This window comes from Petaurus breviceps, unplaced genomic scaffold, assembly GCF_028583685.1.
Source record: "Petaurus breviceps papuanus isolate PSGF00001 unplaced genomic scaffold, PetGlider_PUasm1.0 207, whole genome shotgun sequence".
Classification (NCBI taxonomy): domain Eukaryota; kingdom Metazoa; phylum Chordata; class Mammalia; order Diprotodontia; family Petauridae; genus Petaurus; species Petaurus breviceps.
Window position 1 is genome coordinate 5,304,446 of NW_027185850.1, and position 26,005 is coordinate 5,330,450.

The following is a 26,005-nucleotide window of genomic DNA, read 5'->3' on the forward strand; positions in this document are numbered from 1 at the left end:
CCCCCCCCTCTTCTCCGGGGACCCTTGCATCTCCCCTTTTCTGGGGGCGCCCCTGCGCGACCTCTCCTCTGGAGCCCCTAAGCCTCCCATTCTTCCGGGATCTCCCCCGGGCCTGCCCCGCCGGTTTCCCCGCATTCCGCGTCTCCCAGATTCCGGGAACCCCCCTACCCCGGTCCCGGGGTCCCCTCGGCCTTCCTTGCGCGGTCCTCTGTGTTTCCCGATTTCCCCGGGCGCCGGGCTGCCGCTTCCTGGGCTTGACTGTTGAGTCCTCCCATCGCCGGTTCTTGTACCGGCTCCTCCGGGCCCGGGCTCAGAGCGGCTGTTGTCCGAGCCAGGGAAGGCTTGGCCGGGCGCGTGGCTCGTGGGGCGGGGAGCCGGGGTAACGGGGACCCGGGGGCCAGCGCGGGCGCCCTGCCGCTCGCCGTGGCTTGGTCCGTGGGGCCCGTGACCTTCCGAGGCCCCTCATGGAGCGGTGTTTTCGGGGTTCAGGGCGACCCGTGTCCCCGAAGCCCGCGCCCGCTCCGGAGGCCCGGCAGCTTCCTTGTGATGTTGAGCAGATCGGCGTGTGCCCGGAGGATGGGGGCTTATCCACAGGATGGCTCCTGACATCGGGCCCGCAGTGAGGAAGGACTCGTCATTTACGGAACACCCCAGTTTTCACACTACTGCACTCTGAAGCCTGTCAATTTCATTCAGACTCGCCTGCTGTTTCCCACAAATTATGTCCCAAACACCAACGTTACTTGGAATTACACCTTGTTTGTCTTTTTGTAGACTAGTTTTATTTCCTCCTTTCTTCCTTTAGATTGCTGTGAAAGCAAGCTTAGTGTCAGCTGTTAGCAGTGGTGATTCTATCATCACCTGCTTATTCTGTAGGACATAACTTTTAGTGGGAGGGGGATGGTGTCCCTAGGTTATCAGTCGCTTTTTTTTAGCACATACGGATAGTGACCACCGTTATATTTAATCTTTGTATCTTTTTGAGTGCTCTGGCTCCTTGTAATTCAGGGCTCTGGTGGGGTGCTTGAGTGCCTGTGCTCAGACCCCAGTTCAGAGACCCTTTTCCTCCCTATCCTGAAAACATGATCCCAGCCCAAGGCCACTGTGTCTAACAGTTACTCCTGAGTGGGCCCCAGCAGAACACTTCTCTCTTTCCCTGGTATAGTAACAAACTGCACCTGTAGGAATTATGAGTTGGAACTGGCTTTGTACCGGCATAAAAATGTTCAGTGTCCACTGGACTATCTGTACCTATTCCCTACCTTATTCTATGCATTCTCATGTGCTTCTGAGACTTAGGACATATTTATGCTCCCTACATCCATCTTGTCAAACAAGACGTGGATTGGTGGCAGACTGGGCATCATCAACCGTCCTTGACAGATACCTACCACACTTCCCTATGGGGCTCCCCAACTTTTCCCAGTGAAAGTTCAGTAAAATGCCTAAGCAGTAGATACAAAAAGTGCAGGTTCCTTTAAGAACTGACCCCTCAATCACTCCTTAATCTCCCTGTGAATCACCTCATTAGCATAGCTGGCACTTGTTTTACTATAGTAACTTTAGCTGTACCCTCCTAAGGTCACAGGTTCCTTAAGAACTCTTGCCCACTAAATAGAGTAAAAACAAACCTTTGCCAGTCTTCATGAATTTAGTTAGAATGATCCTCCAGTAGAGCAGAAAAAGGGTCCATATTAATCCTTTCTACTTTGCTATAAAGTGCCCCAGTTGGTACCGCCCCCCCCCCCCAAAAAAAAATTCTTCAGGACCCAGTCATCCTCAGGGCACAATGAGGCATTGGGTGATTTTAGTGGAAGGCTTTGCAAGCAATAGACATCTGACCATTTTTGTTGATGTTATTCTATCCCCATAGTAGGCATCATGAGCCTTCTTGGTATATTATTTAGCCCAAACTTCTAAAATTTAGAACTAGAGTGATTTAGACTGGATTTGACTCTCCAGAACACCTCATGCATGACCTGATAAAACATTGTATTTCATTAGAGGATTAGGTATGACTATGACTTACAGACTAATGTCATTGGAACTGATTTTGTTTTGTGATCCATAGAATCACTAGCATTTAAGGATTAAACTTTCTTTGACAGCATCTAGTCCAGTATTTGTTTACAGTTTTGCTGAAATAGAAATTATTTGATCTCTGGTCCTCTTCTCAACTGTTTTCTCTGACTTGTTTCTCTTTGTTCTTTATGAGGAGTGTCTTTGTTTGCCTTGTGTGTCTGTGTTTCTGTTTCAGTATTAATGCAGTCCAGTACCTAGAAGTGGCCTACACATTTAAATGTTGTTAGGTTCTTTTTCTTCTCACATTGCTAACATACTGTCTCTGAGGGAAGGATAACTTCAATTCACCGGTTTGTTGATCACTTGCTTCTCTTGTGCAGAAACCTATTGATGGAGTACACTTTTATTGCTAGTCTGGATAATTGATTTAAATTTTGAAGATATCCTTCTATAAGGATGCAAATCAGCGTTAAAAAATTCTAGGCATTGTTCTATTTTAAGAGAGCTAGGAAGATAAATAATACATGCTTCTTGCCCTTGAGTATTTATTTACCTAGCCAGACCTAGTAATTAAGAAGCTGGCACATTACTCAGTATTTGATAGTCTGTGGTTCCCCACAGTGCAGATCACAGCCCTCCATACCCCCACCCTGGTTTTTTAACTCTTGTCCATAGTTTCCCAAATGTTTTGTCTTCTGGGATTCCCCTGGCATGCTGAAGGCCCTCCTGCCTCCTGCCAGGCTCAGAGCCCTGGAGGCCGCCTCTGCTGCTCTACCTTGGATCAGGCTGTCTTTTCCTGTCGAGGCTCCACGATGGGGCCCTTCATTGTTCTTTTCTGGGATTCCTTGTTAGGTTTGCAGCTGGCTCACTCACTTCTGCAGTGTGCCCCTTTATTGCTGTCTGTATGATGCTTATTTTCAGTTTCTCAGAAACATTTTTATGCCGTATACAAAACCAGGAAGGTCTTAGTAGCAAAAAGCTAGGTAGGTGTTTGCTTTCGTGGGATGTTTAGGGCTAGTAAGAACTTTGCAGTTTCCTGAAAGCCATCTGTCCCACTCTCTTGGTCAGTTGAGGGTCAAGCTCAGTGTGCTTCTCTACTGTTTGTCCTGACATACAAGACAAGTCTTGGAGGGTGTCCTTCCAGACATGTCAGAATCTGGGCATTAAATATTCTTCACCAGCTCGGTTCCTCCTCTCAATAAGCCCAAATCTTCTTCCTGTCAAGCTTCTAGGGGGTTCTGCAGTGTTCTGGATCTTAGTGTTATCAGTCTAATGTCACATGCAAACAAGATCCATAGCATTTAGTTGTAGTCTTGCCAGGTACACAAAAGCCTTAGTTACAAGGGACCTCAGACTCTCTAATTCAGCCTTCCATTCATTGTAGGAATCCCTTCTCTGATATTTTTGACAGTCATTTTTTCTTTGGATCCCCAGAATCCAGCACATAGTAGACATTTAATAAGTGCTAGCTGCCTTACTTAGGAGCTCACTGTGGTTTTTTTTTTTTTTTTAAGCAATCGGGTTAAAGTAACTTGCTCAAGGTTACAGGGCCAGTTATTTCTGGGTGTGGTGCTGAGCTCGGGATTCGATCTCCAGGTCATCCCAACACTGGAGCCGGTGCTCTTACTGGCTGAGCCACCTGGCCGCCCTGAGCTCTCTGTTTTTTAAAGCCATCTCTGTAATAGTTGGATAGTGTAAAATATTCTTGCTTATATAATAGGGAGCTAAATTTTGCTTCCCTCTCCATTCTTCCTAATTTTGCCCGGTATGCCTGCTGCATAGAGAGTGTTATTTCCTTGCACATATCATGGGCCTCCTTAAATCTCTTTTTTTTTCTTTTTGTTTTTTGGAGGGGAGAAGGTAGGGCAATTGGAGTTAAGTGACTTGTCCAAGGTCACATGGTTAGTAAGTGTTCAGTGTCTGAGGCTGGTTTTGAACTCAGGTCCTCCTGATTCCAGGGTGGGTGCTTTACTCTGCTACCTACCCGCCTCCCTTAAATCTTCTCTTTAACAAGATAGATATTTCCAGTTCCCTCAACTGTTCCTTGTGTGACATAATTTTGACACTCCTCACCATCTTGTTACTGAACCACTTTTGAAGTGTGCCTGGATATGGTGTTAACATATGACCAGTACAGGATTAACCTGTTGTGCTTTTACTGTGCTTATGTTCATACATTCTCATTGCATTAGTTATTTTAAATTAGAAACTCCTCACAACTTTTATCTGAAAAATTTCATTTTGAATGAGTTTTTTTTGTTACATCTCAGTGTGGCTTCCCAGTTACTCTTCCCAGTTTCACACAAGAAGTTAAGCAAAGCTGCCCACTGTTCCATTGCTGCGCGTCACTTTCAGTTTTTGTACCTTACCAGTTTGATAACAAAGTAGATGGGTTTTATGTAGTATTTTAGGCCTAACTGTCACTTGTACTCTGAGGTTTGTCACTTTGTAGTGTTTTCATTTTCATTCTTGTAAGTCATTGTGTTTATTGATCTTTGGGCTCTGTTTTCTTTTCTCTGTATCACTTCATGTGTCTCAGAATTCTTCATACTTGTCATTCCCTACAGTGTAGTAATTTTCCATTATCATCATCATATGTTTAGCTTTTCCCCAATCGTTGGATATATATTTCCCTAAATTTTTCCATTACAAATAATACTACTATGAATTTAGGGGTAAGGTTAGATTTCCCTTATTATATTTTTTCATGAACTTTCAAATCAGATCTCTGTTCCTTTTTTATGTAATTGTATTTAAGACTTTACATCGATCCCTTTTAAGTTTTTTCTTCTGTTTTTGGCCCATTTAAAATTTTTCTTTAATGATTAACAAACTCCTCGGATTATACTCTCCACACCCCAGTAATTCTGAATGGTGTAGATCACCATTCAAAACCCATATCCTGGCCTTCCCTGCCAGATTTCTTACTCCCATTCCTTTGGAACCCTCCCCACCCCAAAGCTACTCACCTCTCCCACTGAGCCCTATGGAATGCCTGCTCCATAGACAATACACCTTTCATCCTAAATCTTTTCCTTTCTCATTTCTGGCTTTTACTGAGAACTGACTTGCTCCTGATGACACAGCCTCCCTGGCCTTTACAGCCCCAGCTACATTGTTACTCATTCTCCCTAACTCACTGGTCAAAGTGGATGAGTCGGAATCGTCACTGTCACTTCCTACCTCCCCTCCTTTGAGTTCATGCAGTTCACCTAGTAAGAATCCTGGTAGTTGTTTATTGACATTACCCTTCTTTAATGAGTTCAATACCTATATCACAATCTTTCCTCTCCAGCTCCTCTTATAGGAGGGGACTTCAGCAGAGATAGATGGATGGATGGACGGACAGACAAACGAACGAATGATGGGGCAGACAGATATTTTCTGAAATACTGATCTCCTAGTTCCTGAACTTGTTTCCTATGGCCTGCTCCTTTGCTGTACCTCAGCCACACACACACCAAGGTCTGACTCTTGATCATTCCATCACCTGCAGATGTATCACTTCCTTGTTCATGGACTCTGAAATTCCCTCATCTGGTCACTGTCTGTTGGCATTCTGGCTGTACCTATGCCTTCAATACAGGAAACCCTGGCTCTGTGTCCTTCCTGTGACCTCCAGTCCCTCCACCCCTTAGTTTTCTCTTTAGCCATCACCCCTGTACTTCAGCTACACTCTCCTCGTTTCTTCTTTCAACCCCTGGGTGAACCAGTTCAACTTTAATGCTGCCCTCTTGAATCCTGTGTCCTCTTTTTATATAGCTGATTAAACCTGCTGTGCCTCAGCTTTGAGTCACTTCACTCCTACCACTGACTGCTTTTGCTCCTATACCTTCTTTGTTATTTGTGCTTCCTTCTCAAAGAGCACCTTGACATCAGGGAGGTGATGCCATGACATGCAAGTGAATTGGATTTAAGTGAGGGAGGGCTGTGCAAGGTGTAACCAGCCTCACTTCACCTTTGGAGCCATCTGGGTCCAGTGGCCAGATACAGATCAGGACAATTGGAGATGGCCCCTGGAGGCAGTGGGGCACCTTTGCCTTTTAAGGCTAAGGTCTTCCACAGGTCTCTGTTGGACTGAGGCCTAGCCCATTCAGTGATTAAGGCTTTATAAGAAATGAGGCAGACCACAGCCCCCTTACCTTTCCAAAAACAAACAAACAAACAAAGGAAAAATCCATCTGGGAGGGGAAGGCCTTCTGGGTTTCTGGCTGAAACAGAAACAATTGCTATTTACATTCATTCTGAGTCTATCTGGGCCCAAACTATGACCTAGTAGGGCTCTGCTTGGGACTTGTTGGCCAGTCTAGGAGAGCTAGAGTGATTTAGGATTAAGAAAAAAAGAACAGGTTTCAGAGTTTTAAGATTTACATTCCCTTTGGGCAGAGTGCTTATCCTCTGGACCAAGGGAAAGGAAAGAAGAAAAAAGAAAGACAGAAAGCTTGTGTTGCCCTCTGGCCAGTTCTTGTTTGGTCCCTGCTGTTATGCTGCTGAACAAAGGTAGAAGAAATCACAAAACCATCCTGACTTGATCTCCTATAAATTTCTGTTGCATAACTTCAGCTGGACCCTCCCTTCTGCCTGGCAGTCCTTTTACTCCTCCCTAAATGACTCACTGTCCTGCTCTCCATAGCAGGTCTTCCAAACCATTCATTTCTCCTCACAGCTTCCATGGCTCTCACTCTCCCCTCATGCTCAGCCTGATATTTTACTGGAAAAATTAAGGCCGTTCTCTGAGAGCTCCCTCTCTTCCCTACTTACTTCGCTTTTTGTTGATAAACTCCTTGAGAAGGCCATCTTCGGTAGGTGCTTCACTTTCTGTCCTCTCACTCTTAACTCTGCTGCCTGACTTCTGATCTTCCCATTCAGCTGCTGTCACTGAAGTTATGAGTGATTTCTCAGTGGCAGTTCCTGGTCTTTTCTCAGCCCTCATTCTTCTTGATTTCTCTGCAGCCTCTGACGCTGCCAGCCCTCCTCTTATCCTCTCTCCTGCTGCTTCTCCTCGCCATCTGACCACTCAGTCCCCTTTGCTGATACTTCATGCTGGTTCTGCCCTTGGACTGTGGCTGCCCCCCCAGGCTCTGTCCTGGGCCGTTCCTGCCCGTACTGTTTCACTTGGGAATCTCATCAGCTCCCATGGACTCACTTCTCATCTCTCTTCTGGTTGTTCTCCAATTCTTATTTAGCCCTGACCTCTCTGCTGATCTTCAGTCTCCCATCTTTAACTGCCTGTTGGACACATTGAACTGGATGTCTTAGAGGTGTCCAAAGCTGAACTCATCTTTCCCCTAAACCAGACTTCCCTCTTAACTCTCGAGAGCATCCCCATCTTCTTAGTCTCTGAGCAGTCAACCTTGGTGTTAGCCCCAATCTGTTGTGAAGGCCTGTTGGTTTTACCTTTGTAACATCTTTCAGATCTGCTCGCCCCCTTCTCTCCTCCACCATGCCACCGCCTAGGGGCAGGGCCTTACCACTTCATGCCTGGCCTGCTGCATTGGCCTCCTTCTTGGTCCGCCTCCCTCACATTTCTCAGTACTGTGGTGCAACCTCTGTTCAGCTGCCAAAGTGATTTTCCTAAAGTGCAGGTCCAGCTATGTCAGCACTACCCGAGCCCCCACTCAGTGAACTTCAGTGGTTCCACATTACCTCCAGGATCAAAGCCCTCGTAACTTAGTTTGCCCCACAGCCCAGCTTTCTAGTCTTCTTATACTGTGTACCCCTGTGTCCTCAGCTCCAGTGACACATGCCTCGTGGATGCTCCTCTGGCATTTTCACTGGCTCTCCCTCATGCATGGAATGATTTTCCTTTTCATCTCCTCCGGTCTTCCTGGCTTTTCTTCAGCTTCCACAGGAAGCCTTTCCCCATCCCCATCTTCATTCTAGTGCCTTCTGTTGAATATCAAGAACTTGTTTCTTTTTTGCATAGTTTGCATGTGGCCTCCTCCGGAACTGGAGCTCCTTTAAGGCAGGGACTGAGCTTTGCCATTCTTTGTATCCCCAGTTCTTAGTACAGTACCCGGCACCTTAAGCCTCTTAGTGAATGTTTCTTGACCTGGTCTTTTCAGCCTATTGAGATCTTTCTGAATCCTTTTTCTGCCATTTAATGAATTAGCTCTCTTTGTTTTCCCAAAGTACAATTATTTGTATAATCTATAAATATGTTAAGTATGTGTTCTGTGTTAAGTATGTGTCCTTTGTCTTCATGGATAAAATGGTATATTTTAAATAAAAAATTTTTTTTCCTGCATTACAGTTTTAAACATCTGTTTTTTTAAGTTTTTAAAAGTTTTGGGCTTTTTTGTTGTTGTTTTTTTAAAGTTTTAAGTTCCAAATTCTATCCCTTTCTCCCTCCCCTTCCTGAAACAGTAAGCAATCAGATATGAGTTATACATGTACAGTCATGTAAAACATTTCCATATTAGTCATTTTTTGAAAGACTTGAACAAAAGGGAAGAAAGAAAAATAGTATGCTTCGGTCTGTATTGAGACGTCATCATTTCTCTCTCTGGAGGTACTTAACATTTTTTTACCATGAGTCCTTTGGGATTGTCTTGGATCATTTTATTGCTGAGAATAGCTGTCATTCACAGTGTTTCATTGTATAATATAACTTTTACTGTGTACAATGTTCTGCTCACTTCATTTTGTATCAGTTCATGTAAGTCTTTCCAGGTTTTTCTGAAATCATCTTGCTTGTCATTTCTTACAGCACAATAGTATTCCATTACAATCACATACCATGAGTTGTTCAGCCATTCCCCATTTGATGGTCTTCTCCTCACTTTCCAATTCTTTAGCCATAAAATGGTATATTTTCATTGATAAAAGCATTGAATAGTATATAGCCAATGACAAAATCCATATTATGCTGCTAATGAACTTCCGGACAGCTAGGTGGCTCAGTGGATAGAGTGCCAGGTCTGGAGTTAGGAAGACCTGAGTTCAAATGTGGCCTCAGACATATACTGTGTCTGACGCTGTGTGACCTGTGTGACCTATACTGTGTGACCCTGAGCAAGTTACTTAACTCTATTTGCCTGAGTTTCCTCATCTGTAAAATGAGCTGGAGAAGGAAATGGCAAGGCTTTCCAGTGGAGAAAACCCCAAATTGGGTCATGAAGAGTCAGATACATCTTAAATGACTGAAGAACAAAGATCTCACACAGTATGTTTTGTTTGAGGAGGAAAAGCACTTATGTATGAACACCATCAAATCATGTACCTTGAAATTACACAAACTAGAAACCTAATTAGACTGTAATTGGTGACTCTCTTCTACCCAGCATAAGAGAATTTGGAGGGGTCTGTGTAGGATTTGGTTCACATGCATGTGTATTGTTTTATATATGGATAAGCTTTAGTGATTTGGGAAATGGTGGTAGGGAAGTTGTGTGGGTTTTGCCAGATGATTTCAGTTTTGGACAAATATAAATGTCATGAAGTTAGAATGTATGTGAGTGGGATATCACTGTGGAACTCAGTAAGCATTTAAAAATACCTTAAAATCATCTTGTTACACCCCCACTCCCCCGAGGGGGCCTCCCCTTTACAGAAAAAGAAATGGAAATCTAGGGAGTTGAATGGACTTTCAGGTCATAGAGGTGGCAGAGAGCATTTGATTGAACCCAGGTCTGCTGATCCCAAATTGTTTTTTTTTTTAATCACTTCCCTCTTTTGTTCAGCAGACTGTTGGAAGTGGGGAGCTGTTGGAAGTGGGGAACTGGAGTTCAGGGGAGGGATTTTAGCTGGATTAGATCTGGGAGCCTTCTGTGTAATAGAGGAGCTCTGGGAGTGGAAAGGTAATGAGTTTTGCCCAATAGCCCCTTTTACCCTCCTCATTTCCAAATTCCCTCCCCCACTTCCATCATGTCCCAGAGTGGTCTTACTAACTCAACCTCAGCGACTCACCAACTGAACTTAAAACTCTCCTCCCTAATCACAGATTCCTTTCATTTCACTTGTACAAGTGCCTTTTTTTCTCCTGTCCAGGCTTCAGTGACTCTTCACCTGTTGACTTCCAGCAGTGTCTCATCCGCATCATTTTACATTTATTCTATCTCCTTTTACCTGCTCTTGCCATGGGACTGTGCTGGCCCCCTAACAGGTGCTGGAGCCTCCACCCTCCTTCTTTCAAGCCAATCTTTTAATGCAGCTTCCAAACTAATCTTACTAATACATAGCCCTGATTATAGCATTTGTCTGCTTAAGAATCTTCAGTGTGCTCAGGCCGGCACCCTCCCCACTGAGCCACCCGACCATGTGCATCAAGTGATTATTGTGATATTCCCTCAGGTGAGTCATAGGCAGGCCTTATTGCTTTGCTTCTATCTCGTTTCTTTTTTTTTTTTTTTTTGGAGGGGGGAAGTTGGGGCAGTTGGAGTTAAATGACTTGCCCAAGGTCACATGGCTAGTTTTGTGTTAAGTGTCTGAGGTCGAATTTGAACTCAGGTCCTCCTGACTCCAGGTCTGATGCTCTATTCATTGCGCCACCTAGCCGCCCATTGTCTCTTATTTCTGGAATGTCTTCTCTTTATGTCCTTGTTGGCAGAATTCTTCATAGTCCTTTGAAGCCCAGCTTAGATGCCCCTCCTGAATTTCTCTAATTCTGAAAGGAATTTCTAGGTCCACAGATAGAGATACATTAAAGTGGTAAGCCATGATTTCAAGGCTTCTGTAAGACTAAAAGGCTACCAAAGTAGATGAGGGAGTTTTGGAAGAAAGAAGAGGGGCCAGGTTGGGAATGAAGAGTAGTGTGTGAGAGGAATGTGATTTGAGTTTGAAGTTTGGGTTAATGGAAATCTAGGGGATACCTGCTGTGCTGTGTGGTTGAAGGGGGTGGGAAGGGGGGTTGTGTTGACCCAGGGGGTTGTGGAATTGGGGAAATTTAAGATGGCTGGTCACCAGGTAATATAAGGAAAATTTTTATTAATTACCAGATGTAAAGCACTCTTAGATGTTTGGAATACAAATTCAGTAAGGAAACAACTCCCCTTCTCATGGACTTGATGTTCACCAAGAATGTTGAATTCCTGAAGCCTCTGGCAGGACTGGGGTAAAGAAAGAGGGCAGTGAGAATTGTGCTGTGCCATGGAGAAAGCTGGGAAAGTAAGGGGTGACTTAGCTGGAAGCAGCAGGCATTAGGAAACCATGACACCTGTTGCCCCGAATCCCATGGAACTTTTCCGGAAGCATGCAGGAAACTCTTAAAGTGCCAAGGACAAGGCCCCACCTGAGCTGACATAATTTGTTGTTGCATCCCAATCTGGATTTGATTCCCTGTGTGTCCTTGGCAGGCAGGACAGGTGCCAAGCTAGGCTGGGAAAATGCTTGTGCTGTTGGGGTCCCTTGCAGAAAAGCAGGCCCTCCTGTTTTGAGTCTAGTAGTTCCCAACGGAAAAAGAAGGTGATTTTTGTCATCACCTTGCTCCTCCCCGTTGGGAGGGGTTTTGTCCTTTCCCCACCTTGACTGCATGTTTCCCCTTCCCATGTCCTGCCCCTTCCTGGAATCCACTCTTCACTTTGTCCTGGCTATGTGCAAATATGCAGACTTCTTCAGGACTGTGAACACTCTCTGCTCCACTTGGATTTCCACATGCCTGTTCATTCCTCTTGGAATGAACCTAGTTTTCAGGGAAGTTTTGTGGAGGTGTGATTTCCTGTTAACTTGTCAACATTTCATGGGTTTCAGAGCAAGCCTACTGGAAGGGTGGAGATGAAGGACTGTGTGGAAGCAGCCCAGTGCCTCCCACTTGTGGCCCTGCCAGGCCTCAGCTGCCCTTCTCCTGAGGCTCCTTTTCTCTTAACTCCTTCTTGCCATTTGTTCTTCCATCAGCCCTTGGGATATTTTGAAAAAGCCGAAGGGTTTTTTTGGCTCACCTTGAAGGGAGATTGTGTAAAGTTAGCTGAGATGCTTCCACATTGAGGTGACAGTTTTTATAGGTTCAGTTTCTCCCATAATGGTGCCTAGTTACTGTCATTTTTGTCTACTTCTGATTTCAGGGAGTTGGAAAGGAAGATCAGCTGTTTAAGTAGTTCATATTGGACCTATTACTATTAACTAATCCCCCCCCCCATTTCTATCCTTTTATTCTAATTTAGTGTGTCGTTTGACCTTTTGCTCTATATAAACAATGATCAGCATGCATGTTGCTTCTGAAATGACTTCATGTAGAATGATTAATCAACATTTTCTTTTTGGTGGTAATAGGTATATAGTTCTTTTTAATTAGCAAAGCATTTCTTTTTCTTTCTCCTCCCCTCCCTCTAGTGAAGAGGGACATAAAACTCTTGTAACAGATATACATAGTCAAACAAAACAAAGTCCCAAGTTGGCCATGTCCCAAAATGCAGGAATCCATTGACTCTCCAGGGGAGGGGTAGCATGCATGCGTTCAGCACCCTTCTTTTGGAATCGTGGTGGGTCCTTGCATGGATCAGCGTTTAAGTCTTTCAGTATGTATCGTACTGCCAGTTCTGTTTACTCTGCTTCATTTTGTTACAGATCTTCCCCTCAAGACTCAGCTCACATTCTTCCTTCTTTCCATGTGAAACCTTTCCTGATCCCATCAGCAGCTAGGACCTTTCTCCCCAGATTATTCTGTGGCTCCCTCCTATGGCTTTATACATTGCCTCTCCTTGCAAAACAGTCATATCCTTGAAGGCAAGGTTTCATTCATTTGCTCACAGCCCCTGGCATGGAGCAGGTGCTTACTAAGTGTGAATTGATTACTGTAGACTGTGCTGAATGATAAATTCCGAGTTTCAGAATATGCTTATCTTGAATTCCTCACACATTTTGTGCTTAGAGAAGTATTTTTAATTTGTCAGTGTTCACGATTGAAATATTTGAGTTTAACTATTAGGACAATTTTCTAGAACTAAAAAAATTTATTTTTGGTTTAATTCTTGAAGAAAATTGTATGAGCTGTGACTCTAGAAGATTTTGTCTCTGCTCAAGTGATTGCATGAGCTAAATTGTATGTCTTTGGGGATAAAACTTTTTGTTTTGGCAGATAAGTATCAAGGAAAGATTGCTAGACAAATACCTAATTTGGAAATTAGTATTTCATAATTACTTAATTTGCTTTTTGCAGATATATGAAGGATTTGTTAATTCATCAGTGTAGGGAACTCAACTTTATCTACTAAAGTCTAGGGACTTGCTTTAGGGACATGACTTGATCAGATAGCTGGTCTATATTGGGGGAGAATTTAAACCTAGGTCTTTTGGATTCTAAGCCCAGCTCTCTGATACAGTTATTAGAAGAAATATACACATTACTCACTGATGAGATAATAGCAATTTGTATGGTACTTTAAGTCTAATAAAGATTTTCTTAACAATAACTGTGAAATTGATAGTACAAGTATTTCTTTTTACAGATATAGTGATTTGTGTAGTATTGGTGTTATACTGCTAATAACTGTCGGAGATGGAATTTGAATCCAGAACTCGACTCTAAATGTAGTAATATTTTCATTGTTGTTGTAGTCACATCTGTCTCTTTGAGACACAATTTGGGGTTTTCTTGGCAAAGATAGATACAGGAATGGTTTGCCATTTCCTTCTGCAGTTCATTTTAGAGATGAGAAACTGAGGCAATCAGGGTGAGTTTACTTGTCCAGGGTCCCATAGATAGTAAGTGTCTGAGAGTGGATTGGAACTTGGGTCCTCCTGACTCCAGACCCAGATCTCTATCCTTTGCACCACATAGCTGCCCTGTATATGTATGATGCTTAGTAGTATAGTCCTTGGAACCTCAATACTTCATATCCCCCTCCCTCGTTGACCTAATCGTCATTGGCCTCCTTGACCTTCCTTCTAAGACTGGATTTGAACTCAGGAAGTTGAGTCTTCCTGACCCCAGGCCTGGCACTCTATCCACTGTGCCACCACTACATCATACTTAAGAACCAGGTTAATAGTATGTTAGTGCCTTCAAAATTAACTTTTGAGTGACTCAGTGGAGTCTATGTAGTTTATAGCTTTCTAATGCAGTGATGAAAGGTTCTTTATTTTAGAGTCAGGGATATACATAGTTATTTATAGCAAATTTTGTTACTAGAGCCAATTGTTCAGGTCAGAGTTGGGACAGCTGGTTTGAGTTTTTGAAAGAATTCACTTCTCTTTAGCCGGTGGGAGCTTTATTGATGCAAAAGCATGGGGGCCTGAGATTTATCAGGGAGCTCACAAAGGCACTGATACAGGAAAAGGCCCAGAGGCAGGAATGATGATGTGATTTTTAGGGTTTCTGATGGGGGTCGGAGATGTAAGTACAGGATAAGTCCTCCAATCTAAGTGCCTTGGATGAGGATGATGAATGACACAGGGTGAGGGAGACAGGGGATTCTATGGTCCAGGATAAGGGGAAGTTTTGTGGTATTTCATGAAAAGGGGAGATTTTAGTACCCAGGCCTTAGGGCACCTCTGAACCTTAGGGCGCCTCTAGAGGATAAACCCAGGGAAAAGGCAACTCAGCCTTGTGGGTGGGTACCTTGTATTCATATCACTTTGGTAATTTTAAAGGGTCATTGAACATTCCCATCTAAGATTGACTTTGACTGGGTAAAGGAAAAAAGTTGTCCATAACCACTTGAGGTCATAGGTGAGGTGAGGTACAGTGTGTATTAATAAATGAGACGGGGGTGTACTCAGTAGTCTGTTTATTACAAGACCGTTTCATACTGAGCCAAAGATGCAAGGAGCTCAGTGTTTTTATGCCCCCCAGAAGAATGTAGACACCCCCAAAGAATGCAGACAAAGTAGAAAGATCCTACATGAAAGGAATGCAAATAATGTAGAAGGAGCCTCTCTCCCTTCATCCTGTTTACTATTTACCCTTGCTTAAGGTTAGTTAGTTAAGGTTAGTTAGGGTACTATTCTAGGACCATATCCAGAGGCATAAACAAAAAAGGTTACACTCCCTCTTGCTATCTGCCAGGTAACCTTTGCAGGTAACTGCATAGGACAGGGGAATATACCTGGTGAGGTCAAGGGACCCCAGAACGCTCCCTTCATAATACATCCGCTTGCTTTTCTGCCCTGTAGCCTTTCAGATCATAATATAGGGAAGGGGAGCATTTCATTAGCGAAGCCGAGAAACTTCTGAAAGTTTGCTACAAATGTCTCCTGTCTCAAACTGGGATCAACCTGTGTCCTCATCTGGGAAATTGTAACGCTTGTAACGCTTGTAGCGCTTTTCTCACTAGGCATCTGTAGAATTCAGGAAAGCCACAGAAGCACAAGATGAGATGAGGGCAGATGCTGGGAAGCTGCAGATGGGTGACAGTGACTTGGATTTATCAGGGAGCATTAAAGAGATGTCAGGCTGAAACCAGAAAAAGAAGCAATAATTACAAAGTACAGGCTGTCCCGTTATATCATTTATTTTCCTTTTTTTTTCTGCATTATTACATTAGCAAAGAGAATGCTGTAGTAACCCAGACTTCATCAAAGCTTTTGAAAAATGTCTCATTCTATGCTGGTTGAGAAAGAAGGTGGAGAGATATTGATCAGACAGTACAGTACAATGGGATTTGTATTGGCAGATCTCAAGAATGGTTCATGGTTACACTGAAGGAGGTCTTCAGTGGGAGACCCAGGAACATGGCTAGATAGCAGTTTTGAAAAAGATCTGGGGATTTTAGTGGACTTTAGGAGTTAGAATTATCAGGCAGCAGCCAAAAAAGCTAATGCAGTATTTGGCTACCTTAATTGTGTTCTAAGATCCCTTAGACCAGGGAGTGAGCAGTTTAGTTGTTGTAGTCTGCACTAATCTGATGAATTCTGTGCTGTTTTGGGAACCACTGTTGTTCAGCCCCACCCACCCCTACCCTGGGAGGTTGTAAAGTATTTTTAAATTTTTAATTAATTTATTTTTAGCATTCATTTTTAAAAATGTGAGTTCAAATTCTCTCCCTTTTTCCTGCCTTATTTCCCCCTTCCTGTTGAGAAAGGCAAGCAATATATACATGTGATGTGAAAAAGTTCTGCTCACTTTACTTTGAATCAATTCATAAAAGTTTTCATAGGTTTTTCCCTTCAAATATTTTTTTCATTGATCCCCTTAATATTCTTGACTCTTCCAGATGAATTTTGTCATTTTTTTCTAGCTCTGTAAAATTATAGTTTGGTAGCTTAATTGGTATGGCCCTGAATAAATAATTTAGGTGGAAATGTCATTGTTATTATATTGACTTGGCCTTCCTGTGAACAGTTAACTAAATAACTCTCCAGTTACTTAGATCTGCCTTTATTTTTGGGGAAAGCATTTTGTAATTTTGTTCATATAATCCCTGGGTTTATCTTGGCATGTATATTCACAAGTATTTTTTAACATCTGCAGTTATTTTAAATTGAATTTCTACCTCTTTTTGGTGGGTTTTGTTGATAATAGATAGAAATGCTTTTGATTTACATGGTTTATTTTCTAATTTTGTAACATGTGAGAAATATTTTTAGTCTAGGAATAAACAACACTCATGGGAAAACCAGGAAGGTTTTCATTACCTTTATTTTACATTTATTCTTTCTGAATAAATGGGTAGCCTCTTTCAAAAGATGGTAGACAAATGCAAGGCCTTTTATGCTGCTTCCATTCGAATTTCCTGCCTTGTTCTCCATTGGCTAGGTGCAGCCTCTGGAACTGCCCACCGTCATACGCCCCTCAAACAAGACAGCCCTCTTCCTGGACTTCCACTTTGCATGTTACTCCTTGACATGTGCCCTCCTCCCAAATAACATGGGCGGATAATGAGGCTCTAATTCTGTGCAGGGTCTTGTCAGTCAGTACACATGAAGCTAGTTAAGCATGAGTTAAGCATCCCTTGACCCTGGCCAGTTTGAGCCAGTTTAGCCTAGGCCTCCTTCAAGAGGAATTTAGAGATTTCTTCCAGCTGTATGACTGGATAGGGACCCTCTCTGTCCTTCCTTTCCTCATTCTGATTTACAACATCTGTGTAACATCTGTCTTTGCAACATCCATTGTTGCTATAGAGTTTGTGGAAACCAAACTTGTCATTTCTCATGACATATTGCCATAATCTCCTTGCTGATATTTTATTTAAAATTTTTGCATCAATATTCATCAGTGAAACTAGCCTGTAATCTTCTTTCTTTGTTTTTGCTTTCCCTGGTTTAGGTATTAAAACCATATTTGTTCCATAAAAAGAATTAGGTAGCATTCCTTCTTTTGCCTATTTTTGAAAATAGTTTATATAGTACTGGGATTAATTGCACATTAAATGTTTGGTAGAATTCACTTGTAAATTCATCTGGCCTGGGGACTTTTTCTTAGGGAGCTCATTTGTGGTTTCTTTAATTTCTTTAGGCAAAATAATTCTTAATAATAAATAAAATTTTTAGGCAAAATAACTCCTAATAATTGCTTTAATTTCCTCTTTATTGGGGGTATATTCACCCTTTTCATTTTAGATACTATTAATTCGGTTTCCTTTTTTAAAAATCAAATTAACCAGCAATTTATCTTTTTTTTTTTAACAGAAGCTTCTAGATTTATTTATTAGTTCGATAGTTTTTTTTTAAACTTTCAACTTTATTAATCTCACCTTTAACGTCAGGATTTCCATTTTGGTGTTTAATTGGGAAATTTAAATTTGTTCTTTTTCTAGTTTTTTTTTTAGTTGTATATCCAGTTCATTGATTTATTTTTTCTTTCTGTTATTAACATATGCATTTAGAGATAGAAATATTCCCCTAAGTACTACCTTGGCCACATCTCACGAATTTTGGCATATTGTTACTGTTATCATTTTCTTTAATGGAAATATGGGTTATTCTATGATTTGTTCTTTGACCCATTCATTCTTTAGGATTAAATTAGTTTCCTATTATTTTTTTCTAAAATATATTTTTATTTTTTCCTTGTTTCCCAATTAGATAAAAAAATTAACATTCATTTAAAAATTTTAGTTTTAAATTCTCTCCCTCCTGCCCCTCCCCTATCAGTATATTGATTAGAAATGTAAAGTCACACAAAATGTAATGTATTACTATATTTGCCATGTCCAGTTAATTTTTACTGTTTCCATGGCCCTTGTTACATTATGGTACATTTAATGTTTCTGCTTTTCTCCATTTGTTTGTGAGGCTTTTATGCCCTAATTGAAACTATACAGCTGAGAAAAAGGTATATTCCTGTTTCCATTAATTTTTCTTCAGAGATCGATCATATCTCACTTTTCTAAAATTCTATTCATCTCTTTAATTGCTTTTTAAATTTTTTTTTTTTTATTAAATTTATCTAGCACTGAGAGGGGGTAAATTGAGGTTCCATACTAGTATAGTTTTACTGTTTCCTCCTGTAACTCCTGTAATTTTTCCCTTAAGAATTTGGATGCTCTGCCATTTGGTGTTTTGTCTTCAGTAGTGATATGTGGTGCCTTTTAGCAAGATGTCATTTCTCTGCTTCTCTCTTGTGTCTCCTGATTAGGTCAGTTTTTGCCTTTGCTTTGTCTGAGATCATGGTTGCTACTCCTGCCCTTTTTTTTTTAACCTGCTGAAGCATAATAGATTTTGTTTGACTCTGTTACAAATATGCTTCTTGTAAATAACATTTTCAAATCCTGGTTTCTAATCTATTCTATTTTTTTTTTTGTGGGTGAATTCATCCCATTCCCAGTTATAACTATTATCTGTACATTTCTCTCTATCCTGTTTTCTAATGTTCATTCTTCCCTCTTTTTATCCTGTCCATGCTCTAAAGTCTGTTTTGCTCCTGATCCTTGTCTTCCTTCATTGGCCCTCCTCTTTGTTAGCTCCTCCACCTTTTTCTCTTATCTCTTTCCTTCTGCTTTTCTTTTGGGTAAGAGATTTCTGGGGCGGCCAGGTGGTGCAGTGGATAGAGCACTGGCCCTGGAGTCAGGGGGACTTGAGTTCAAATTTGGCCTCAGACACTTAACACCTACTAGCCATTTGACCTTGGGCAAGTCACTTAACCCCAATTGCCCTGCCTTCCCCCCTCCAAAAAAGCAAAAAGAAAAGGAAAGAAAAAGGTAGGTTTCTATATCTATTTACTGCATATAAATTCTTCCCTCTTTAAACCAATTCAGATGGAGTAGAATAGGTTAGAATTTAGAGTTGACGTTGCTCCTTCCCCATTTTCCCTTTTCCTGTGACAGGTCTTGTGTGCCTCTTTTATGTGAGATAATTTCCCCCATTATTCCTTTTTCTTGGCCTTCCATCCTTTTTTTCCCCTCAGATTATCCTAACATGATCAACTCACTCTTATGTTCTCTGTGCAGATTCTTTCCAACTGCAATAACTGTGATGAAGTTTCTTAGGTGTTATATGTCTCATCTTCCCATATAGAAAAGTAAAACATTAACTTAACTGAGTCCCTTATGATTTCTCTTGTATATTTATCCTTTTATGCTTGAGTCTTGTGTTTGAAAGTCAGATTTTCTATTCATCTAATTATTGTTGAGGTTTGGAGGTTTAGGGGTGCTTTGAGACCCCTAAAATACCAACACATTGAGTCCTGCCAAATTAATTCAACTCAAGCCTTCTCTCAGCCAAAGAAAAGCCAAGTTTATTAAAGATTCTCCATAATGGGTAGACTCTTAAGGAGCCTAAGTTATTTGTGATGTTTGTATTTGTGTGAGATGAAAGAGTTCAGAGTCTGAGTCTGAGATCAGAAAAGGTCTTTATTCTTTCTCATGAGAAAGAGCCCTGCCCTTGTCGGTCAAATGGTGTCTGCCAGGGAGAAGCAAGCCCATGATTATATAACCTTCTAACACAGAAACCCAACCCCCAACTGGCCTTCACTCTCATTGTTGGGGAGGCCGGCCCACAACCTAAGCACCGGAATCTAAAGGACACGGAAACATGTGGGTGTCCTGTGCAAGGTCTGGAAAGCAGTTTAGGCCTTATTTGGCTTATCCTGTGCTGAGGTGGCCCTGGGGAGGGTCTCCATTGCTCTAAGTCCCAGATCCCTGCAAGGTCAGGTGACTTCTAAACTTAGGCCTAGTGGATGCTGAAACCACTCTAGATTTGATTTTTCAGAATGGGGAAACTCACTGCAAGTGACCCCTCACATATTGGACAAGCAGGCCAGAACAATCTGACATAGACTGAGGCTGCTCAAGATTGCATCTCAGCCCCTTCACGGATATGCAGAAAGGTCGTGGGAGGGATCTAAGGAGGATCTTGACTGCTGAGGTCAGACAGCAGAAATGGGATTAAGGGCAGGAAATAGCTGAAGGCTCCCTGGGGATGACAGACTATGGAGGGCTAGGCTAGGTGGAGGGTCACCAGTCTGGGCCTAGCAATAATGAAAGGCTTATGGCCTCAGGCCGATGCCTCAGCTAGTGGGAAGATTTGGTCAGATTTGGGGGGGCCTGTCATGTGTAGTACCACTACTGCTGCCCCTGTTTCACAGCTGAGGAAATTGGGGCAGTGAGAGGTGACCATAGTAACGATAGCTGCCATGGATAGAGGGCCCACTGTGTGCCGGGCACTGCACACTTGGCGAGGTAAGTGCTGTTATCCCCATTCTGCACTGGGGAGACTGAAGCATCAGGGTCACAGCTGGTGAGTGGCGGATTCTGAGATCTTCCTGACCCCAGGCCCAGTGCTCCTTCCTTTTGCCACCAAGATGCCTCAAGCTTGGGCACTTTACCACGGTTACAGAGCTGTTGGGTCTACTGTGACCTTTAAACCCATGTCTGCTGACTCCTTTCTCTGGCCATCAGGCTGTACTGGCTCCCTGAACTCTCATTCCCATGGGGAAAATGGGAATGTTCTTTGAATTTAAGGGGAACTTTGGATGTGCTGACATACATCATATAGGACATAGGAAGGTTCATTCAACAATATTTAATTTTAAAAAAATTCTAAAGTTAGTAATTTTCGGTTACAGAAACAAGAATAAAATTGATTCTACAAAATTGTTTCTATGTAATTTAGCTAGGTGGCACAGTGAATAGAGTTCGGAAGAGCTGAGTTCAGATTTCTCCTCAAACACAAGCTGTGTGACCTTGGGCAAATCAGTTAACCTGGTTTGCCTCAATTCTTCATCTAAAAAATGAGCTGGAGAAAGAAATGGTGAGTCAGTGTGGCCACCCCCATGGACACGACTGCAGTGACTAAACACAAAAAAAAGAAGGAGCCCGGTCTTGTTTCTAACTGTCCCAGGGGACTCTGGGAAGGCCCATGCCCCTCTAGTGAATGCTGCTTCTGCTGCTTCCCACAGTACAAGCACGTGCCATGTCTTCCCCCTTCCTTCTCATTCCTCCCATTTGTCATGTCTTAGCCATTACATTTATATAACAGAATGTCTTGTCCCAGTTTCCAGGGCTTGTACACAGTAACAGAAGTATTCCCTATTAAGAATAATGCTGCTAAGGAACACCTTTGTAGAAATGGGTCTTCTCTGCCCCTTCCTCCCAGAATTCACTTTGGACAATGGTCCATCACTCCCATACTTATTTCAGGCTGCCATATTGCCTTCTCTGCCAGCAGCTTAAGTGGGGCCCAGTGCGACTGAATCTTCATTGTTGTAACTAATTTTGTCATAACCATCCTAGATGACATTTCTTAAGTGCCCCCAGGGGCCGGGCCCTGTGCTAAGTGCTTTTACTGTTACCTCACTTGATCCTTACTGCACCCCAGGGACGGAGGTGCTCCCCATTTTACAGATGAGGAAACTCAAGCACAGGCCAAATGACTTGCCCACAGTCACGCAGTTAGTAAGTGTCTGAGCTCAGATTTGAATTCAGGCCTTCCTGACGGCGGGTCCAGTGCTCACTGGGCTGCCTAGCTGGCTAATGCGTCTTAGTCGGTTTTTTTAATTAAAAAAAATTATTTTGTTAAATATCTCTCCATCACGTGACATTTTTTAAAACATTTTAAAAAATGTTGACTTTTCAAATTCTTTCTCTTCTCCACCCTTCCCCATGCCTCAAGAAGGCAAGTGATCTGTCATGATTTCTGTGAAGTCATGTAGGACATATTGCAAAAGAAAGTAAGCCAAGAAAAAGAACTGCTTCAGCGCTCCTCTCCCTGGGGGGCTGCAGGGTTTTTCTCTTTTTTTTCTTTTGCCTTTTGGAGGGCAATTGGGGTTAAGTAACTTGGCCAAGGTCACACGGCTGGTTTTTGTTTTTTGTGTGTGTGGGTGCTTAAGTGTCTGAGGTCGGATCCGAACTCCGGTCCTCACGACTCCGGGCTGCCTCTTTACTCACTGTGCTGCCCAGCCGCCCAGGCTTTTTTCTTTTTATGGCAAACACATTTTAAAAGTAGCTCGAGCGCTCAGGCTATTGGGCAGAGACCCAGAAGAGATAAGGTCTCCGCTGAGATGCGTCCCGGCCCTTCCCCCCAGCTCTGTGTTTGGCCAGGACCCCCACAGGGATGGCAGCGGCCTCCTGTGTGCCACCTGCTGCTGTGGGGAGCCGCAGCTCCAAGTGCCAGGATGGTTTGGGGAGACGCATGTTCACATCCCAGCTGGCACGCTCAGGTGGTTTAGGAGATGTTCCTTTCCAGCCTGTATCCTTACCTCAGCATCCCCAGTCACTGAGGCCTCGCTTCCCACCCCATTGAATTGACTTGCTAATTGGGTAGTAGGGTTTCTTGTCCAGACTTGGGGCCTTGATTTATTCTTGGCTTATCCCTTAGCTAGTGCAGGGCCTGAGGTTTCACCTGGTTTTTCTTAGTGCTCAGAACCCCTTGAGCCTTTTCATGTTGATTTGGATGAATGAATAAATCAGTGATGGGAGGAGTTGAGTTGGAAGGAGTGTCCCAGGGGGCCAGGCTTGTGGGAGTGTGCAACTTGGGGCCGCTTGGGGAGGTCATCTTTTCTGTTGGGAGTTAAGGTGCAGTAGGGCATGGTGCTTCCCGGGGCACGCCCCCCCCCTCCCCTCCAATGAGCATAAAGTTTGACCTAAAGGAAAAATAAAAATGACTTTGCTTGTCTGTAGTTTTGGATTAGCTCTCGATTTATCTGGGGGGGGGGGGGAGATAATGATTAAGTTGCTTTTATTTATTTTGCTTTAGGCCTGTTCTTGTTTCTTCTTGATTCTTTAGGAATTTGTTTCTGAAAGTTTGCTATTCTTAGCATCAGAAAAATAGTGAATAAAAAGTAGGTGTGGTATTAATTTTTTTGAGATAAATTAAGGGTATCTTAAAGTCATCTTTTTTCCATGTATAGTAAAAATAGATGGATTCACATAGAGCTTTAGCTGTATCTTAACCAGGTAGTAAAGATGTTTACATGCAAAGTTGACCAACTTGTTTATAACATATCTGATGTGAGACTGCTCTTGTATCAGGTTAAAATCACCATGTTCTGATTGAGCAGGATCACATTGACTTGTCTTGATTGGAGGATGTTATCCCTAATTTCATGTTAGACTTAATCAGAATAAGGAACCCCATTTGAATGAATTGTCTTGTGTTCTTTTATTCCATCTAATTTTTATTTTTAATTTTGTTTTAGGAAACACTCCTTTACATCTTGCTGTGATGTTAGGAAATAAAGGTTAGTAAATATAATTTTTTTTCTTTTTAAAACATCTTGTTCATGGAGTCTTAAAATTTTAACATAAATTTGGTCTTTTAAAACATGTAGGATGAAGCTAAAGTCTTATGCACTGTCATTAGTTTTTATTTTTTACTAAACCTGGAGAATTTTCCTCTCCTTTCATTTGGCAAGCCCTGTCAAGTTTAGAATATACATAAAGAATTATCCTTTGAGATGGCAGTGTTTTAAATGTAGAAAGACAGATTTTCTTTTTCCACCATATCCTTGCCACAGAATAGAATAAATCAGATTGAAATTCTTTATAACTTTTGAAAATGTTTTTATTAATAATTTTGTTATTTCAAGATTCATAATACAGGAAAAATTAAATTTTGTCTGTGTTTAAGAATTAAGAATTATGTCACCTTGAATACTGATATAATTGTATTGTGATTTACCCTTTGAGTAAGACTTTGATACTTCCTTTTGGCAAATTTGAATGCATAGTAAGATGTGGTGTGTGTTTGTCTAAGATAGATCAGCATAACTCAGTACAATGACTAAGCTAAGTCTTGTCACTTATTTAGGAAGTTGCTATTTGACAGTTGCTGTAGTTTAAGAAGAAATCCCCTTGCAGAGAAGCAGATTTATTTCTCAGTGCCTATCTCCAAGCCTGTGTTCTGATCAGTCTTTGTAGCTGGCAAAGCTGGCCAGTGCTGAAGTTTTGTGGAGAAACCTTCAGTGACTCAGTATCATCTCCACGTCAGGCAGGAGACACTTGGGAAGCGTGTCTTGTGTGCCCAACTTGTGCTAAATGCTGGGGATACAGAGAAAGGCAGAAGACAGGCCTTCTCTTCCAGGAGCTCAGGAGCTCATGATCTCAGTGGGGAGACAACAGGCAAACACCTGTATGCATAAAGACAGGATGAATTTGAGAAGGTCAGATAAGGGGAAGCACTAGAGTTAAGGGCCTTGTTGAAAAGTTTCCTGTAGGAGGTGAGATTTTAGCAGAAAAGACAAGACGAGGAGGTTTGGAGGGAGAGCTGTGAAGGCCTGGTGAAAGACCCAGTCAGCAGTTGGAGTCACCTTTGGGGAATAGCACAGAGGCCTGGGTCATTGGATCCAAGAGTGTGTGTGGGGGAGTAAGGGCAGGAGGGAAAAGGTGATAAGGGGTTTGGTATATGATCTGGGAGGCACTGGGAGCCACTGGAATTTATTAAGCAGAGGGTGACCTGGTCATAGCTCTATTTTAGGGAGATGGATTTGGCCATGACTGGAAGATGGGTTGTATCAGGGAAAGACTTTGGGGTGGGGGGCTGACTGGTAGACTCTGGCCACAGTCCACTTGTGAGGTGCAGGAGGTCCATGTGGGTGATGGCAATGATAGAGAAGGGGGTGTAGAGGAGAGCGATGGTGAAAGTAAAGTTGGCACAGATTGGATATGGTGAGGCTTTTAGTAATAGGATTTAGTTAATGATGAATTATTAATAGAATAGGAGTTTTGTAGAGATCCTAAGCTTGAACACATAGGAAATAGTTCTCTGTAGAATTTCTCTTGAGTTTCTTGTATCACGGGTAATTATAAAAACCTAAATTCCTAGTCTTTATTTTATTTTATTTTATTTTTTGCTTTTTGGAGGGCAGTTGGGTTTAAGTAACTTGCCCAAGGTCACATGGCTAGGTTTCCTAGTCTTTATTTTAAAAAATCCACTAAAGTAAAGTGCTTTGGTCAGTTTTTATATTCCTAGCTACTGTAGAATCTCTTCTCTCCCTGAGTCTTAGGCATGAGTTGTTCTGTATAGCTGTTTTCCAGGTAGGTTAGAATTCTCTAGATAAATGTTTGGATTTCTAAACTTGAACTTTTTTAATGGGAGCTTTTCTAAAATGTGCTCTGTACTTCCCACACCCCCATTTATACCCAGTTGCCAACACAGTGCCAGTATCTGATGGTGTGGACAACATTCTCTCCCAAATGTCCCCTGGATTTTGGGAATGGAAGGCTTGTTCCTCATCCCCCAACCTGGGTCACACAAGTCCTGTAGAACTACTCAGGGTCCAGCCTCATTTTAGTGGGTTTTTACTTCATGTTATTGTAATGATTATATGTGTTATTCTGGACCTGCTTGTTTCATTATGCGTTAGTAATTTATCATTCACTGTTTCTTAGAGTGCAGATAGTCCAGTTTAAGACATTCTCCAAAGAGATAACACTCCCTTTCCCTCTTAAAGTGATTATAGTAGAAATAATTTCATATTTTCTTGAACCTAAAGTCTTTGAGGATCCATATACATGACCTTCACATCCTCCAGTGTTTGCGCCTCAGTCTACCCTTCTCTCTCTGCCCTTCAGCTCCCCCTATGTCATTTGCCTATCACACCTCAGTATCTCCATCTTTAAAAGAAAAAAACATTTTTTCTCAGCTCTGCTACCTTCTGAATCTGTTGCTCCTTCCTTTCTGAGCCAAACATGTAGACAAAGCTGCTTGCTTTCCTTGCCTCCTCCTTTTTTCC

General features: G+C 42.3%; 1 protein-coding gene across 1 annotated transcript in view; it reads left to right on the top strand.

Annotated features, from left to right (window-relative positions):
- The window catches only part of LOC138164864 (ankyrin repeat domain-containing protein 13C-like), a 76,538-nt gene that overhangs the window by 922 nt on the left and 49,611 nt on the right, over positions 1-26,005 (top strand). Inside the window, exon 2 of the mRNA XM_069092786.1 lies at positions 23,471-23,512. Coding sequence (XP_068948887.1) covers positions 23,471-23,512 — 42 coding nt within the window. The remainder of the gene's footprint in view (positions 1-23,470; positions 23,513-26,005) is intronic.